Source organism: Lissotriton vulgaris, unplaced genomic scaffold (genome assembly GCF_964263255.1).
Source record: "Lissotriton vulgaris unplaced genomic scaffold, aLisVul1.2 SCAFFOLD_722, whole genome shotgun sequence".
NCBI lineage: Eukaryota > Metazoa > Chordata > Amphibia > Caudata > Salamandridae > Lissotriton > Lissotriton vulgaris.
Genome location: NW_028247608.1, coordinates 515,965 through 535,798, shown reverse-complemented (window position 1 = coordinate 535,798; position 19,834 = coordinate 515,965). Strand labels below are relative to the sequence as shown.

At 43.1% G+C, this 19,834-nt stretch overlaps 1 protein-coding gene across 3 annotated transcripts in view; it reads right to left on the bottom strand.

Annotated features, from left to right (window-relative positions):
- The window catches only part of UCKL1 (uridine-cytidine kinase 1 like 1), a 205,697-nt gene that overhangs the window by 23,306 nt on the left and 162,557 nt on the right, over window positions 1–19,834 (bottom strand). For all 3 annotated transcript variants that reach the window (XM_086949749.1, XM_086949751.1, XM_086949750.1), the window contains exons 10-12: window positions 8,216–8,309; window positions 7,187–7,249; window positions 4,548–4,670 (exon numbers count right to left, since the gene is read on the bottom strand). In XM_086949749.1, the coding sequence (XP_086805875.1) occupies window positions 4,548–4,670; window positions 7,187–7,249; window positions 8,216–8,309 (280 nt within the window). The remainder of the gene's footprint in view (window positions 1–4,547; window positions 4,671–7,186; window positions 7,250–8,215; window positions 8,310–19,834) is intronic.

Genomic DNA, 19,834 nt, shown 5'->3' with positions numbered 1-19,834 from the left:
GCTACAATAGGGAGATATCTGATGGCAGTTTGATGTGGTCACACTTCGAGGAGCCTGTGGTCAGCCTGGTAGCACTAATTAGAGCACCCTTGAACAAGACTAGTTTTTTTTGTAGATTCCTTTTAGATTCCTATGAGCAGAGTTTTTGTAGTCCATTCTTGATAAAACTTCAGACTAGATTAAATATTTAGGATGAAACCACCCAAGTTTGTGCCTTATGTGGCGTTGTGCAGGAATTGAGCTATTGTGGCAAAAGATGGGGCAGTTGGGAGAAATTCAGTTTTTTTTAGGGTTTAGTTGAGGATTTCAGTGTGTTATCCACATATGAATGTCTATCAATGACAGTGCCAGGTGTAGGAGGTAGAGAGGAAATTGTCATGTAAAGGTGTGCGTGTCATCCGCATGGAAATTGTATGAAATGTTGGATTTCTTTAGGTGGTTAGCAATGTTTAATAATGTAGAAAATACAATGGATCTTTGTGGACTTCTTGACCTCGAGTGACAGCACTGGAGAAGGTGTTTGCCACTTTTACCTCTATTTTGCAGGTAGGAGGTAGACCAATTCAAGGCAGCACCATTCAAGGAGTATTTTAAGGAGTGTGGAGTGGGTGACTGTGTCAAATGCTGCTGACTGGTCCAAAATGATTAGGAGGCAGGAATCAATTTTGCCAAGATTTTGTCATGCATCATCAAATATTTCAAATAATACAGATTGGGCTGTAGTCTGTCCTGAAATACGATTTGTATGCAAATAATAGGTCTTTCGCTAAAAAAGGTTGGTTCGACAGGGGTCGGTTGTTGTTCATATCCTTGTGAGCACCTATGGCTTTTTCAGCAGTGGTGTGACTTGGCCTGCTTTGAAGAAATCTGGAACCTTGTCCTGTGCCAGTGAAGCATAATATTTTCCAGTATGGTGTCACACAGGGGCTGATGCCCTTGAGGAGTTTGGAATTTAAAGGTTCAGAGATGTGAGATGTTGGTGTCGTTTTACTGTGGTTTCCAGAATTTCAGTTAGGTGGTGTCTATGAGAAAAAGACAAGATATGGTTTTCTGAACCTGTCTGAAGTTTGCGCGGGCCTACCGGTAGATGAGATTTATTTATTTATATTTACCTTTTCCTCACAAAGTTGGTAAGTTTATCACAGCTTTGTTTTGTGTTGTTGATCATCTTTGTGTGTGGATATGTGATGTTGCTTTGCCATTTCAAACTGTTTTTGGATGATTTTTGGCTTCATTAATCTATTTTCTGAAATATGCTGCTTTGGCCCCCCAATTATTTATTTTTTTTGAAGTGTTCTCCTGTTACCTAGCTTAATCAAATTGCCAAACATTGTATGATTGAGCTTATATGAAGACACACTTTTGTAGTTCATTGCAGCCTTTACGCTAAATTCATGGTCAGTAACTTTGTGCTGCTCGTGAAGTAACACAAAGAAAAAGTATTCCCTGAAATGATTAGCAAATCTGGGATCTCTCGCAGACATAATCTGTACACCAGTGAATACTGAAGAAACAACACCGAAATCACTGTTTTAATGAAGCAAACGGACAATGGATGAATAGGTATACCAGTAGTCAGATCTTGGAATCCTACAGTGCAGAAGATACCTGACAACTTGTTATTGGAGTGCCTTGAGGATGGTTTCTAGAGTAAGCAAATACTGGTGGCAATAGCCCTTTGACTACAAAAAGCACTCAGAAATATCAAAACTAATTTTGTATTGTGATATAATGATGAAGGGACTGTCAAAATACTGGTCCGTTTTTATATTGTACAAGATAGCCACTTGGCATCGTAACTAATGAATTCACTACTACAAATTAACTAGGGTCAATGTTAATGCCTTGACGTACAAAACACGCGTTGGCTACCAAATGATGAAGAAATAAAGTAATGTATGAAAAATGTAACATAGTTTGCTCCTTTTGTGCTTTTTTTAAGCTATTTATTCAAATAATGCCTTATCTGTAACCAATATCCTACAGTTTTGTTTCTATGTCCCTAACTCTCCTCTTGACACCTTCAGTATGTGCCAGTAAGTTGCAGTACCAGGTTAAACAGAGCTGGAAAGCGCACCTCTGATTGCAAGCGAAGACTACAGTCAAATGTAGGACACACTACAATACGAACCATCGTCCAATCAAAGTATGTCTCCCCACAATAGCCTCTCTAAGAATCTCTGCTTGACATCTATGCACCTGATCTGCTAACCTCCCTTCCGTCACTTAACATATGGAGGTCAGTCACTGGGTGTGCAAGATCCTAAACTCTGGAATTCCCTTTAGTGTCACATTAGAGCTGAAGCAACCTACTTTCAATTCAGGATCCAAGATTATTAGCTTTAGTAATCTCTGCATATTGGTTTTGTTTAATAGCGGCTACATATTTTATGTTTGCTGTTTGTTTTTCTCTACAGTCGGTATACCTAGTCGCTCTGGAATTACTGCAAGACGACACCCAGCCCTTTATACATGATCAAGCCTTAAAAGTATTAAATGTAGAGTTCAATAACTAACAATGTCTATTTTTTATAAAGTGCTTTACATCAAACTTCTGCCATTTGTAAGCGCTGTCAATCATAAGTGTTGATAGCATCCAATTTAATGAAATCCATTTCATTGACCTCAGAAGAATGGAGTTTAAGCTGTGACTTGCAGTTAACCGCAGACATAAGCGGCAAATATTTAATTTACTGAGACAGCTCAGTGAACCACCTCTCCCATTTGTATGGATAGATCCAACCTAACAGTTGTGACTGGCCATCAAATGGTTAGACCACCCTCGAAACTCTTTCTGCTCGAAGTTTGAGAAGCTCCCTCCTATATTTTACTCTCTAGAGTGTAAACAGAACTTCTATCCTACTTTAACCCCTTTGATGCGTGTGACAAGGTCAACTCGTCATGGCCGTTACCTGCGCTGTGCGTGTGACGAGTTGACCTTGTCACATAACGCGGGATTTTTGAAATCTCAGCGCTCAGCGGGAAAACCGCTAGCGCGCATGCGGTTAACTCCCTACTGCAGTAAGGGTATATGCTCCACATTACTCGTGGCTCCATACAGAGTGGCTAGAGCACTGGTGATTGGGTGGATTCTCCTCCTATGCCTTTATCTTGCGTAGGTCTGGGTAAACTATCACACAATCTCTAGCTTCAAGAAGACTGGGCAGAACCCAGTCTTTCCTAAGGCTGCACACTGCAGTACTCCATTCTCTTCCTTCCTCTCCAGTGCCTACCTCTTTAACGTTCTATTGAGATCTACCTATAGACCATTGCAGCAGTGTGAGAGGGCGATATTAAGTAAGCACAGGCGAAGCAGCCAATATCAGTGGCCTAGAATAGGATCGACTGTCCACACACAGTGCCCCCTCTAACTTCAGGTTCTCACTGTATGTGTAGACCTTCTTCGTAGCTGTGATTTGCCAGTGCGTGGGGGCAGAAGAATTTACTATCTCCTCAGACTGCTGTGTTGGTAAATCACTGTTTCCTCTACAACCTATGGTGTGTGTGTGTGTTTCATAATACCTCTGATCCTTTTGTGGGCAGGCAGACTCCCCAACATAGCTCAGTCTCCTTGGTTTGACAAAGGCAGATACTTCCACTCCACTTCTAGCTTATTGTGTGAGAATTTGCCCCTTACCTCTGGCATGCACAAGGCTTTTACCTCTGACTTTTAATTTGTGTGGGTACTCCACCTTTCCCTATAGTCAATCCTGCGTGGGTAGTACCCTCATCTTACACCTGGCTCTCCCATGTCTTGGTACACCCCAATATCTCTGACACCATAGCTTTGTCTCACTGGTGTGAAGGAGAAAGAACTCTCCATTACAGCTAGCTCCTTTTTTATGTGAGTACATATTCACAGGATTGGCTTTTTAGCGTGCAGGTAGATCCTCAATCTTAATTCAAGCTCCTGCGTACTAGGATAGACAGATCTGCCTCTCTGGTATGACTACACCCAATCTTCACTAGTATGAAGGAAACAGATGCCTAAATTACCCCTAGCTGATAAGAATGCCTTACCGTTAGCACAAACTACTTTTACTTCTAGCCCCCACATAACTGTATTGACCCCACATCTACCTTTAGCTATCTGGTATGCAGGCAAATTCCATATCCTAGCTCTCTCTGTCTGAACAGTGTAAGGTGGATATATCCTCCATTACTTATAGCTCCTTTTTGGGGGAGGCTCTATTCCTTGGTGTCTAACTTACTATGTCGTTTGACTTGTGCTCTTCTAATGCCATCATATTTGAACAGACTTCCTCTTAGTCTCTGTGTCTCTGGTATGAATATAGACCCCACAATAGATGTGTCTCAACGGTGCGGATGGAATAGATCTTTCCATTGCTTCTGACTCCCTAATGGTAGGCAGTTCAATCTACTTTCTCTAGCTTCCCTATGACTGGGTACACCCCATTCCTTTGGCTGTCTGGTATGCAGGTAGATTCCCTTTGCCCCCACCCATCATAGTGGTCTTACCTGCTTGGATAACTTAGAAAAGATCGCTTAAATTCTGGCGTCCCAGTGAGTTTGTAGATTATTCTTACCTCTGGTTCGCCAGTGTTAGGGTTGGTCTGGATGAGGATGGTTCCGATACGAACATCCTTGCACACAGCTCTGAGAGCAGGCTCCATGGTCTCTCCTGCCCTGAGGATGGAGACTCCTGTGATCTGTTGTTCACAAGAGGGGTGCAAGATGGGGAACAGTAACACATTGGTTTAATAACACTTTTTATACTCAATCTCACATTCAGCCTTCCTCCTTATATTCCACATCCTACTCCTACCTGACCCTACTGTCCTTATGCTCCTGAACTACCCATGCACCACCCAAAGTTCTGTAACTCAGCCAGTACCCTGCCTATAATCTCTGCACTCCCAAATTATTCTACAAATTCTCCTTGCCATCCATGTCTCTTGCCACTGTCTATGTAGTGCGGAATCATCCATGTGCACAGCCCTATTGTCCTTGATTACTCTACCCCCTTCTATAGTTCGTCACACAATTCCTACATGTGTACATCACTCAGGTGTTATTCCCTACCACATTTATAGACCGACCAGTAGTTCTCAAGGAGAGTGCCTTCGACTCATGTGAACCAAGTTAAAAGTATAAGCTGAATTTTTAATAAAAATATTTTGTTCTAATTCTAGGTTACACATACTGGGAGAATTCTATCAATGCTGTCTCAGCGTTGCTGAGGTTTGTCCTGATATCTTTTGAGGGATGAGTTTCACATGTAGCAATGAATGCTGTATGACATTGCCCATCTAGCAACGGTGTCCTTAGTCTCTGCTCTACAGGAATCATTGCCCAAAAAGGTTCCAGTTATTGGTGTGGCCACACGGCTTAGTGCAGCCAAGAATGCCTAAGGAACATGGGCAGAGACGCAGAATAACAATATCCCCATTAAAAGAAGAACTTTGATAATACTTTCATTTGGAATGAAGGGACTGTCGCTGTGAAACAAAGTGAGGAGACCAAGTGCACATAAAGTCAGAAGCTAGCTTATGATCCTGGCTGATGTTATGGCCAATAAAAATGCCAGCCTCCACTTAGATAGATGTGTGTTAAAAGATTCCAATCACTCACAAGACTTGTGCATCAGTCAAGCGAGATCTAGATTAAGGTGCCAGATACAGAAAATCCATCAGACCCATCAGCTGCCCTTGGCAGTCTTGTTAACCCAGACCACGTATGGCATGTCCATAAGCTACGATGTAAGGCACAAATGTAAGGGCATGGACAGAATCTTGGTGAAGACCAGAGAGTGGCAATGAATCAAAATGGTAGTACCCTATACTCCTTATGTGGTTTCCCCACTGTGAATCAGACACACATCCTGGGCTCCCTCGGAACAGGTAAATGTAGGTAGGGCTCCAAAAGGTTTCGTGAAAATATCTAGAAGTACAGCTGTCTCTACCGCAACCAAATACACTATTTTGTACTTTTGAAGGGGAAGGAACTTGTTTAGCCTGTAAAGATCCCTTCTTTTCCCCACAAAATAGCAGTTAGAGTAGTATTTGAAACACATTTCTAGTGGTGGGACCGATTTGACTGTCCCTAAAACAAAAAGCCTATCTCTCACTACTGCGAACGTTCTTGAGAAGCTTAATGAGGCTGAGGAAGTCTGGAATGTGGCGGCTTGACAACTTTAGAGCAAAGCCATACTTTATGAGTGAGAAGACCCATGCATCCATGGCTATCCGAGTTCAGTGCTGATAGTGGAAGGAAAATCATCCCAATACAACCAGGAATTGGGTCTCCTTGGATGGTGGCTAGTTGTGCTGCAGATCCACAGGGAAGTCACTGAAACTTTATGGCCTCAGCTGAAGCCGGGAGAGCAGCTTTGTTCTTCGTCCTGAAGCACCTCCTCTTTACCTACCTACTACTCAAAGATGAAGAACATTCAGCTGGGGACTTGGATCGAATAGACTCCCTAGCTCTGAAAGACTGGAAACACTTCACTGGATGGAAGAGAGGAGGTCTGGCCATACCACTTGGATGACACTTGCAATTTTGCAGTGACTGTGCTGGTCTTACACTGCTGGAGGACCTTGTCTGTTGTGGGATTTTACAGGTTCTAATCGAAGGGGAGGTTGATGAATTTAACCTGGACATTCAGCTTCAAGACGAAGGATACTTGTGAACTGGTGAAGATTCTGTTAGATCCCTTTAAAAGTTCTTTCACCAGGGGGTATTCCCATGTTGGAGCTCTCACTATCTACTTGTGGGATTGCGGAGACATACTTGCAGTCCTAGAGGATTTGTGTTGATGTTCTGATGATTTGAGAAATTTCCTATAGACACATTTGTATTAAAATCCAACGTTCTTTGATGAGCCCACGTGCAAGATTTTCTGGATAAAAATTGAAGACTTCAGCAAAAGATTGGTGGCTTCCTCAAGCAACCAGAAATCTTCCAGACCACCATAGCATGGGCCTGGTCTACTCTAAGATCCAGGAATACTGACTATGTCTTGCCTCCAATTCCTAAATCCGTTATGAAATTGAGGAACAACATCCCTTTGCCCTATTTCTGAACCAAGGAATGCTGGCTCCAGATCTGTGTCCAATTTATTTCAAGAATCTTTGAGCCCCCTCCTGCTTATGCTCAGCGCAAATACATAGTTAATGCCCCAATCACTTCCCACATGTGCTTTTACAATTGTGTCTGAGGTACTCACTCGTTTTCCGTGGTACAGTCTTCCTTCATAATCATGTCCCTGTGGCGTCTGAACTGTGCAGGTCTAAGGAATTCAGTATGGTACATTAGTAATGCAGAATAGGAATTTTTAAAAACTTTTAAAGTGTTTAAGCCATGTATATTTGCAGAGTGTGTATATTTGTGAATATGTGTGTGCGCACACAAACACCAAAATGATCAAGTTTGAGTCTAAGCCAGCCAAGGCGATGGAGTTTGTAGGGGAATGAGAAGTAGTACAAGTTAATACGAGCCAAGGAGATGTTCTATGTGTTTCATAGAGAGAAAGGTACAAATCATTTTATATGTTGGTGGGAAAACACTTCAGTTTGTGTAGGAGGGCCAAAGAGTTATGGGTTGAGAGTGTATGTGTGTGAGTGTGCATAAACCGTACATGTATGTGTGAGTGGGGGGTTGTTAGCAGAGATGGAGTGAGAGTGTTGTCGTGTGAGATAGATGGAAAGAGCTTGGGACATGTGAGAGAGCAAAGAAATAGGAGGGTTAGTGTGTTCACAAAGCAAGATTGTGTTGGTTTCAGAGTGAGTGTACTCCTATCGGGACCACACTAATTGAGTGTATGCACAACTGGTGGATATTGAAGGCCTAAGAATGTTAATGTTCATCCAATTGGTTGACAGTGAGTAAATTTTACTGGCGCAGACTTTGATTACATTGTAGGCGTGGAACTCATTCGTAAAAGAGAGGACCCATAACACACCTGCGAACAGCGCATAGCGTATCAAACATATTATAATTAGAACTTATCATAATTCATGTATCCAGAAAATACTTAGTGTAGCTAGTACAGCCATAACTGTGCAAACTGTAACTTAAACACGTTAAACAGCTTGCAATGTAACTTGCACACATGGACCACAGTATAGTGAAACCTACACACGTGAACAGCACATAGTACAGCTCACACACCCATAATAGTGCGTAATGTAACCCAGACACCATAGTTGGCACATAGTGTAACTAGCAAACCCAAGCTTGGGTATAACTCACACACCCGGAAAGGAAGAAGAGACATAGCATGTTCAATCAGCAGCCTCATCAGCCTCTTTGAGTAGAATATGAATTCATCACGGCTGGTCTCCCTGTTCCTGCAGAAGAGAGAAAGACTATCAGATGCTAGCCAATGTTTAATCGATCTGCAAAGAAATTAAAAAAAGGTTGTTGAATACTGGCTGACGTTTCCTACAAAGGAGTACAAACCTGGCACATATTCCCCCTCCCTCTGCCATAAGTGGTTAGTCGTCAGCATAAGTAGACTGTTAAAAGGTTTTTCTACACCATCTATCTATGTTGGAGAAGTCACAAATATTGGTCCAACCCCCTCAACAGTTCTTAATTTAAAAAAATACAGTGTTCACAAGGCAAACCTTGTCATGAATTATTTCTGCAGCTTTACAGTGAAAGATGGGAGTGGTGTAAAACATTCAGGGTATATAAGAGTATGTTAGAGATGGTGAAGAGGGGGTTTCAAGAGTTTTCAGACTCCTTCAGGACCCATTAATGTGGAGGGGGGCATTTCTTTTCACTGCTATGTTTCACAATTACAGCAGCTCTCACAGAGTAGATAATGTGCACCAACAAAATCAATCTGACGTGATCTAGACAACCTGTGCTTCCTTCCAAAGTTTCATGAGGCATCAGAGTCACAGGTATGTACTGTGTCACCAGAAGCTGACATCACATGTAACAAGTGAACCTATCTTACAGTTTAGATTAGACACTGGCTACTGTGATACACAAATTCTTTTTAAAGCACCACACTCTTATTAAATATGAAGGTCCCCATTTCAACAAGATCCTTTGGCCGTGACATGATTGACGGGGGTAATGAGGCCACATGGCAGTGGGAAGAAATGTGACTAGATAGCCCTGAAATGGGGCATTAGACTTATACAAACCCCGCCATGACAAATTGCTTTACTTAAAGACCCACGTGGCAAGCTGTTTGAAAAAGTAAATGAAAATCATAAATGCTCATGTCAACTATTTGCCAAAAACCATAACCAATTGTTTCAAAAAGTAGCCTGAATCAAGTCTAAGTATAGTCACTAGTGAACCAATAAGAAAGCCACCTACCTCAGTGATAGAAAACTATAACAAGCTATGTCAAGTGTGGGTGTCTTCTGAATCTCAGCAACCACTGTACCTTGTGCTACCACTCTCCACACATTTATGATGTGGAGGACAGTAGAATCCTACATTCTACTGTAGTCCTTGACAGCAAAGAGACTGTAGATTCATTAGCCTCTGTTGCCAAATATGTCACAAACTACTGAACACCTTGATTTAATGTGAGGAGGTTCTGTCGCCTGTCCAGTGACTAACAGGCCTGAACATCTATCTCCTGCCACTTTGCTCTGCATGCTTGTCAATGTGAACTGCAGAGCTCTACCTGATTAGGAACTGGATAGGCTACTTCACTTCTTTCAACTCCAAGAAGAATTAATTTGCTGCTTGCCTTCAGTTGGTTCAATATTATAGGAGAATAGGTCTTATGTGCAGTATGCATATGAATGTTCCTGTTTACCTCTAGCCAGGGCAAACTAACAGACATTGAGTTTAGCCATTTATAATATGTGTCTCACTTGTCGTGTAGTGGTAATGGGCAATAAAAAAAGGCTGTCTTCCAGGATAAATGCTGATCTACAGATTTGTAGATAGGCTCACACGGAGAATGTATCAATGCAGCCAGAACACAATTTCCCAGGTTGAGTAATTCTAGTTACTGGCGGCAAAGATCAAAATAGACCCCTCATCAACTCTTTAACTAATCTTATTGAGAATGGCGAATGCCAGTCAAGACTTCTTACATTACGGGAGGTGGCTATTCAGTGTACATTGACCAAAGAATAAGGCAGCCCTGAACACGTTAAATGTAAAAGTCGAGGTAAAAAGTGGTAAGACAACATGTTCAGTGGATCTATAATTTTAGAATGAGCCCAAATGCAAAACTATTTGTTGGAAGTATGATGAGTACTGAAGACACAGGACGCAGCTTAAACAAGTACAACTCATTTATTGGTCATCCACTCTCCTCACTGGAGAACACCTCAACATTCTATAGTAAGCTTCACAGTGGGAGAATCCAACAAGGGTCAAAGGGAAGGGGTGGATGGAATGTACCAACCCAGGTTCTAACACATCTCCCTTCCTTAAAAAGAGTTCCCACCTGGCATGCCAAAAGGTACTGGTTCACATAAACAAAAACTAATGGGCTACCTAGGGGGATAACAGTATTTTCTGTAGGGAAAAGGTTATGGCAGTACTTTCACAATGTTGTCGCAACTCCACCATTGACCATTTTCAAATTGGACAACATTTTTTAACACTTTGACAATCTTGCTGGGAGAATAGAACTTGCTGATGTCAGTTCCCAATTTAGTGTTCCTTCTGGCTTGCGCCATGTCCCCCACTTCCCACCTTTGAAACTTTACACCATGTTTGTTGTCATACCATTGTTTGTATACAGTTTGGTGTTGTTTGACCTTCTCTCCTGCCTCCTCCCTGTCCACATTTCTGGCTTCTCCCCCATTTAACCAACAGGGGTTAAATTTGGTACTAGGCTCCCTCCCGCGCAGGGACACAAAAGGAGAGACCCCAGTTACTCTATTGGGCGACGTGTGGTAGGCCCACAAGCATTCCCTCAAACATTCCTCAACATCATGTCCATTTATGGTGGCCAGCTGGATATTTTCTTTGATAACTCTATTCGCCCTTTCCACCATGCCATTGGCCTTGGGGCAATAAAGCGCTGTGGTCTCATGTCTGATGCCAGGCACTTCCAGAAAATTCTGCATTTCTTCGGAGATGAATTGTACCCCGTTGTCGGTAACTAAGGTGGAGGGGATGCCCTCCTCACAAAACACCTCCTTTAGGAAATGGATCACTGCTTTGGTGTTGATGTTATGCACAAATTTTTTCTTCACCCAGTGGGAGGTATAATCTATCAGAACCAACATGAATCTCTTTTGCACTCCAAGGTTTTGCAAGGGTCCGATGATATCTAATGCTAACTTGTTCCATGGCTTGGTTGGGACCTCCACTGGAGACAAAGGTGACTTGTGTAGTACTCTAGTCTTATCACTTTTAGCACATGATCCACACTCTTTTACGGTTTCCTCCGTCATGTTGTCCATCTTAGGAAACCGAAAGTTCGTTCTTATTCTTCCTTTCGTGGCGCTTCGCCCAAGGTGACCTTCATGCGCCAGGTCTATCACTCTCTTCCGCAATCCCTTGGGTGGAATTACTCTGTTATTACGGTAGACCTTTCCTTCAATGACACTCAATTCATTCCGTACTTCCCAGAACCCTTCCAGTTCTGCTACAACATCTCTCTTCTTTTTGGGCCATCCTTTCTTTATCTGCTCCACTAGTACCTTAAGTTCACTGTCTTCTTTCATACTCTCTTCCCACTCCTTCTCTGTGATGGCAGGAAAATCCATCATCATTATAGGGCTGTCCAGAGCTTCCTCATGTCCCTCCTCCTCCGGTAACGGTGACCTCGACAGGAAATCAGCGATGATATTTTCCTTGCCCGGCACATGCTCGATTTTGAAATTGTAATGTTCTAATCCCAAGATCCACCTGCTAATGCGTGGGGTGCAGTTCTCCAAACCTTTCACGGAGAACACGTACATGAGGGGCTTGTGATCCGTTCGTATCGTGAACCTCACGCCCCATAGAAAAAACTTGAAGTGCCTGACCGCCCAAAAACACGCCAGGGCTTCTCGTTCTATTACAGAGTAGTTTTTCTCTGGTGGGGAAAGGCTCCTGGACGCATAGGCAATCACTCTTTCTTCACTTCCATCCTTCTGGACTAGGGTAGCCCCCAATCCATAGTTCGATGCATCTGTTGCCAGGATGGTTCTCTTGGTTGGATCGAAAGTACCTAGTGCAGGTGAGTTGATTAGATCTTCCTTCAAAGTTTTGGCAACAGCTTCCTGCTCCTCACTCCACACAAATTCCTTGTCCTTTTTTAACAGTTCTCCCATGGGCTCACACTTAGTCGCAAAATTTTCCACGTACTTCGGCATGTACTCCATGAGTCCCAAAAAGGATTTGAGTTCTTCTTTGTTGCGCGGACTAGGAGCTTCCTTTACTGCGCGGATCATACTACCTTTAGGTCTGAACCCCTGTTCCGTGATGGAATGACCCAGGTACTCGACTTGCTTCACCTTGATTCTGCACTTTTCTTTTTTTACAGTTAGGCCTGCATCCATGAGTTTTTTGAAAACTTGCCGTAGTACCTTGTCGTGTTCTTCTGAGTCTTTACCGTACACCAAGATGTCGTCTTGGAAGCACATGGTGTGTTCCACTCCCTCGAGGATCTTCTGCATGACTCTCTGAAAAATGGCTGCAGCAGACGCAAGGCCAAACGGCATTCTTTTGAACATAAAGGCTCCAAACGGCGTAATAAATGCTGTGAGGGGCCTCGAGTCTGGATGCAATTCGATCTGGTGGTACGCCATGGATAGATCTACTACACTAAAATATTTTGCAGGGCCCATCGTACTTAGCATCTCGTTTATGACTGGCAAAGGGTGTCTCTCCACCCAGATGCAGTCATTTAAACTGCGCAAATCCACACAGAGGCGGATACCATCACCACTGGATTTGGCCGCGAGAACAATTGGGGCCAACCACTCAGAGCATTCAACCGGTTGAATAATGTCCAAGTCGCACAACTTGCGCAGTTCATTTTCTAAAGGCTCCTTCAGTTTGAGAGGCACAGTGCGCAACCCGTGCACTACTGGTTTGGCATTTTGTTTTAGCTTGATCCTATGTTGGAAGTTGTGCAGGCACCCTAGATCCTCTTTGAACAGATGGTTGAATTCCTCGCAGATCTTATTACCCCCCAGAAACTTATCAGTAAGCAGCACCTGTTCTGCACTATTGGGGTCCAGAATAATTCCCAGCTCCTTTTGATGGACCCATCCCAAAAGGTTTGAACCAGACTTGAACACATATATAGTCCCATGTGTTTTCCTGTCTTTAAATTGTAGACACACCTCCTTCATCCCCAGTAGGGGTATACTGCCCCTATTGTAACCTGATGGTGAGATATCAGGGTTCTTTAGATCGCTAATCTTATTTTCCCCTATGGACACATAGTCATCTCTATTTATCAAGGTAAACGGAGAACAGGAATCAGCAAACATATCAATGCGCTCATCGTCAATTAATACTTCACATTTAGGATATATGGAATTAACAGTGTCATCAACATCCTTCACCTGCAAAATAAGCTTTTCCATTTTTTGTTCAATGCATTTCACTTCCCTATTAGCACCTCTTTCAGTACCTCTTTCATTCTCTCTAGGGTGTAATTCCCCATCGCGGCACACCCTGGCAAAATGCCCCCTTCTGTTGCATTTCTTGCAGGTGACATATCTGGCTGGGCATTGGAAAAAAGTGGCAAAATGATTGTTACTGCCACACCGGTAACACTTCAGACCTTTCTCTCTGTGCTCTACCTTAGTACTGGTATTTTCCCTAAACTTCATCTTGTATACCTCTTCTCTCTCCTCTGTGTCATTTATGGTAGCTACTATCTCTCCCTCAGGTTTCATTTCCTTGACACATCTAGCTGTATGTTCCACTGACTTCGCTATCTCAACAGCTTCTTTTAGCCCTGGATTCTTAGCTAACAGTTTCTCCTGGATACGTGGATTATTAGTACACCTTACCAATTGATCTCTTATTAAAGAGTCAGTGAGATCCCCAAATTCGCAAAGCTGTGTCAATCCCCACAATACTGCAATATAATTTTGTACAGACTCCTGTTTCCCCTGACATCTTTTAAAGAACTTATGACGCTCCAGGACCACATTTATTCTGTCCCCAAAATGCTTCTCTAATTTTTCCATGGTCTGCACAAACACATCCACCTCCCCCACTGCATTCTCCTCACGCTCTGGTACAGGTAGGTTCTCGTATACTTTACGCCCTTGTACACCCAAATTGTGTAATAGGATATGCTGTTTCCTTATAGAGTTAAACCTCTGTCCCCCAATCGCTATGAGATAGGACTCAAAAAGTTTAACCCATTCTTTCCAGGTTATCTCGGGTTCCCCAATGTCATTTAGGAAAGGCGGGGGTTGGTTCATGCTTGCTGCTGCCATGGTGAACTGCGAAAATAGACAAAAATCCTTGCCACAACAGGGAAAGAAAACGGGGCAGAACACTAAAGAAGTTCCAAACGTTCCCTTCCTCAAACAGAATCACCAGTCGAACTTTACACAGGAGAGCTGAACAAGGTTTGACCCTCTGAAAGCAGAGCAGAAAGCTCAGTCAAAACAAATGCAGGCAGCGTGGGTCACACTGAACTCCCTTTCCACAGCCTTCTCCTGAGGAAACGTTGTAGGCTATATTGGCAAGTCACAAAAGTTACCTCAGTATGTACCGGCAAAATCACACAGGTATGGGCGCCTCGCCACCTCGACTCTTTGAAACCCGGCCCTAAACGCAGGGTGCACCGGAATGGCACACTCACGGACACTACCTCATAAAACGCTACCTGACAGGCAACGCTGCTGGGCCCCGATTGTTGTTCCGTCTGGAGGCTTCTGACAGGAAAAGGCGGGCTGTTGTGGCCTGAGACGTCGCTGACGTGAGACACTGCTCACGATGCTTCCCGTTACCTCAACCAAGACGCAGGCGCTGGAAGGAAACACTGCTGGGCCCCGGATGCACTCGATGACGCCGACTCATACAAGGTAGGCGGGCTGGTACCCTCTGAGGCGTCGCAGGGCTGAGACACTGCTCGCGGATGCAATCCCTCACACAGCGTCTGTCCGCACTCTGTCGAAGGAGCGAACGCTTCCAAAGCGCCACAATTGTCCAAATGTACACACCCTCACAGGCTCACGGTAAGGCTTCAAACCACAGGATGGGGTGGGAACACCTTGGTAGAGGTCACCGCCTGGACACTGCAGTGGACCAATGGATTAGTGTGCCACGCGGACAACTGCTCGCAGCCCTCTCCAAACACTGGTACGCCTTAAGACAGGGTGATATCAGAGCTACGCATAGACACCACACTTGCTCCTATAAAACGGTTCAGAGGGGGCCTCACCCTCGCGTTCACTTCTGGCTCAACCGCTCAGGAAACACAGGGAAAGTCAATGCTATCCGCAGCTTCTACTCGATCCAGCACAGGGAAAGACAGTTTCTTCGCTAGTCACAAGCTTACTTCGATCTCTTCATTTCTTCCGTGTGGAGAGAGCACACAAAGGGGAGATGACCACCACTGTCCCCCCCACAGTTTCCGTCGCCAGTGTTGGAAGTATGATGAGTACTGAAGACACAGGACGCAGCTTAAACAAGTACAACTCATTTATTGGTCATCCACTCTCCTCACTGGAGAACACCTCAACATTCTATAGTAAGCTTCACAGTGGGAGAATCCAACAAGGGTCAAAGGGAAGGGGTGGATGGAATGTACCAACCCAGGTTCTAACACTATTCCATTTCATTCCATAGGAAGTCAAGGACTTTGGACAACTATCACCCAGAATATGTCCTTCACAAATTCTAATTCCTCAGGAGCCAAGCTGTGACATGTAAGTAGTGAAGCTCTTGGTGTAAATTCTAAGCACTGAGCCATGACAGAAGAAGAGGAGCTGGGTTGAACTGCAGAGAGGTCTGAACAGATATTTTCCAAAGTTCTAAATACCAGTGCTACCTTCGCCAAGCAAGCTATCAATATTACCTGGAAGGACTCTCTTCTCACCATGCAGATTATTCAGGATGGAAGGTGTATATTAGCTTCCCTGTACAAATGATCAATAAGACTAACCCATGAAATGCTGGACAATGCCATCTGCTTGCAAACAACGGAAATTCTAAGTTGTGGTGATCCGGAAACGAGTCGGAATTCATAGTCCCCACATAAATAAATAAACAGACTTCACTCACTGCTGTCTGCTTCACAATTCATGATTCTATGATATTTGACTGCTGAGAATGTCTGCACATGCATTCTCCAGCCCTGGCACATTTTCTGCATATAGACACACTTTGTGTTCTATGGCCCAAAGCTAACGTTTCTGGGCTTCTATTGATAATGGGAGAGAGGTCCTGCACTTCCAGTTTGTGGATTTAGTACTTTGTTGTTGTATTGAATGTCCAAATCAACACCTACACATTTCTCACTTGGAAGAAAAAGGCTTTAAGGCCCAATTGTACTGCCCTAAGTGCTCAGAGATTTAAATGAAATTTGATTTCCAGTTGAGACCATTATCTGCTTACATACAGATCGTCAAAATGAACCCTTCAATCCAGCAAAAGTTAATCTGTTGTCAAGAACACTTGTGGAATCAATGGCTGACCACCTAATGAGTTATCTTTTACTGACCACCAGGTAAGCTATGTTTTCATTATCTCCATTCCAGTTATCTTGTTGTCCCAATGTCTGTGTTTCCTACACCATTGTGCATTTGGTTGTTCTTGAATTGGTCCCATCCTTAGGCAAAATTATGATGTTAACAGCATGCACGATAGCATACAGCTCAGCAACATTTTCAGATTTCTTTATAGTCACTGTTTTTTTAGACTGAACTTGAGAAAGCAATTGTGGACGCTTTAGACATATTTCATTAGAAGAAATGGTTTTATTTTCTCCAGGCAATTCTTACTCCCAAGAAAACCAATTTTCTCATAGGTTCAGAGCTAATTTGTTCACATTCAGAGTGAAACCTAGTTTCATTTTTGAACCATCTTACATGCCTGAACATAAGGATCTTTGATCAGCCAATCGTCCAAGTAAGGGTAAATTGACAAACCCAGGCATAGCAGGCTGATGGCTTGAGGGGCTTATACTTGGTAAATAGTCTTGGTGCCAATTTCAGTCCGAGTGGGAGCACTTTGAACTGATAGTAAAAGCCATCTTCCATGAAGTGCAAGCACTTCATTAAAGCCATCTACCATTAAGTATAAGCACTTCAAGGTTTTGGATTGGTATGTTGAAATAAGGATCCTCTAAGTCTACGGAAGCCAAGAAAATATTTTCCTCAATGAAAGAGAATTTTCTATAACGTGCCCATCGAAATTCCAGTTTTTTTCAAGGATAGTTTCCCCCAATCCAAAGTTGGACACACATCTGGGTACTTTTTGAACAGAAGAAAGAATCTGGAGTAAAATCCCTTCTGCTTGTCGCACAGCGGACATATTCTATTGTACTTTTGCAAAATAAATGTATCTCCTCCTTTAATTCTGAGAGATGCTTGTGAATCTCTTCTTAAGCGGATGATCTGGAGGGATTTGTACAAATTCCAAGGTGTGACACATTTTGACAATGTCCAAGGCCCCTCTGTCTGATGTAATCGCCTATCAAGTTTGTGAAAAAACACAATCCTCCCGCATGTGGCATAATCAAATTGGCTGAGTAGTTCTAAGGGCAAAAAGAGGTAAAACAATGGTTTGTTTCACCACCCATGCTCCGAGGCCTGAAATGATCTTATAACACTATTACATTTGAGTCCTAGTGACCACGTGGCTGTTCGTGAAGCTTGACTCAGTTACTAGAAGGCAGTAAGTAATAGGAAGAAAGAATTGCAAGCAGAAGTCTGGGAGAATTTATTTCAAGCTGCAGAGACCAAGAATAGCACACTGTTTAGAGAACTTGATGAATCCCCAATTACCCTGCACAGTGGGTGGAGCATTTTGGTACAGTTTTTTCTCACACCAGTGAAGTAGAAGAAGGGACAAGGACTTCTATAGCGTTTCCATCAAACGTTGTGGTTTTTACCTAGGAGGAGGTAGTGAGGACAATGAACAAAATAAGGGGAAGGCCCCAGGCCCTGATGGGGCTCCAATGTACACCTACAAGTCTGCCTTCTAGGCCTCCTTCATGACTATGGGGCATATGTAGGTAATTTCCATTTTGCGATTCTTAAATAGCAATTTTTAAGGAATCGCTATTTGAGAATTGCAAAATGGAATGTAGGTAAAAAATCGAATTTTTTTTGAGAATTGCTAAAATTCCTTAATTGCGATTAGCAAATTGTGAATCGCAATTAAGTAATGATTGTCCCATTCCTTCCTATGGGCCAAGAGGCCCATAGGAATGAATGGGGATACATTCTCAAATTGTGATTTTCTATGAGAAAATCGCAATTTGAGAATCTCAATTCCAAAGGTGCCAGGGTGTCCAAAGGACACCTGTTGCACCCCTGGAATGTGCCTGTAAGTACATGTGGCGCACAGACATGCCCTAAGGGCATGTCTGTGCGTCACATGGCACTTTGAATTTAAAAAAAAATGCATTTTGATAGGAAATCGCAACATACCATCTACTTGGAGTAGGTGGTATTTTGCGATTCCTTAAGCCAAAATCGCAATTTAAAAGGCACCCCTACATAGCATTTAAGGAATCGCAAAATTGCGATTCCTTAAATGCTTGAGCAAAATAAGGAATCGCAATTTTTGCGATTCCTTATTTTGCTATGTGGCACCGACATTCCAAAACGCCGTTGGCAATTCGCAAATGCCGGAATTCTGCGAATTCCGGCATTTGCGAATGGCAAAGCCTTCCTACATATGCCCCTAAGGTATTAAACAAGGCAGGGGCAGGACACATACCCCCATCTTGGACCAATTCATTAATTATTCCAATTTTCAAGAAGGGATTAAGGAACGACCTGAAATGTTACGAACCCATCTCACTGCTTGACTCTTCAGCCAAATTATTGGGGAGGGTCATTCAATTTGGGCTGGAAAAATTAAATTTCAACAAATGCCCAATATGGGTTTAGGAAAGGCCTGGGGGCCGTTGATCAGTCGCTTAACCTGAACCTTTTGATGGGGAAATACAGTATGGCTAAAGAGGGTTCCCTGCACATGTGTTTCATAGATTTAAGTAGTGCTTTCAGTGGCTAATCAACAAACTATGGGATCTACTGGGGGCTCCCAAAGAATTTATTTTGTTCCTAGAATACCTGTGCAGTAACCTAACTGCCAAAGTACACTTTGGGACGTAGGGAGAACTAACACCATTTAAAATACACGGAGAGAGGTTCCGCTGGAGTGTGTGCTGGCCGTCCTTCCTCTTCTCCCTATACAGAAATTGGGTAAATGACAAACTCCAGTGGATAGGTGCAGACACCCCTAGAGTTGGCAAGCAACAAATATCCATACTTTTACATGCTGACGACGTGGCCATTTTGCGTTACCCCCGAAAACCCTTCAAAACCTGACTAATTGCTTTACCAATTATATGGCAGGAAAATATTTGAAACTCAACTTAAGGAAAACCTACACTGAGTTGTGGTCAAACAAGGGGATGAACTAACATGTTTTATATCAAGGGATATAAAATACAAAGTAGAAAATAAACCCATCTTAATGCATTCAGTATGGTCCAAAGAAGAGACACACTTCACAAGAACTATTATAAAAGACTGTTTAGGACATGACCAGCCCAGGCATAAAAAATCCCTTGGTTAAGGCATATTAAGAACGCACTGAGGGAGTCTGGACAGAGAGGGATGCCTGGGTACAACCGGATGCTTAATCTGTCTCTTCAAAAGGAATCTTAAAGGAGAGGAAAACCATTATTTTGTAAGTAATTGGAGCAAAGCTCCTGATATTTCACATCACAGACATGCAGTGAAAA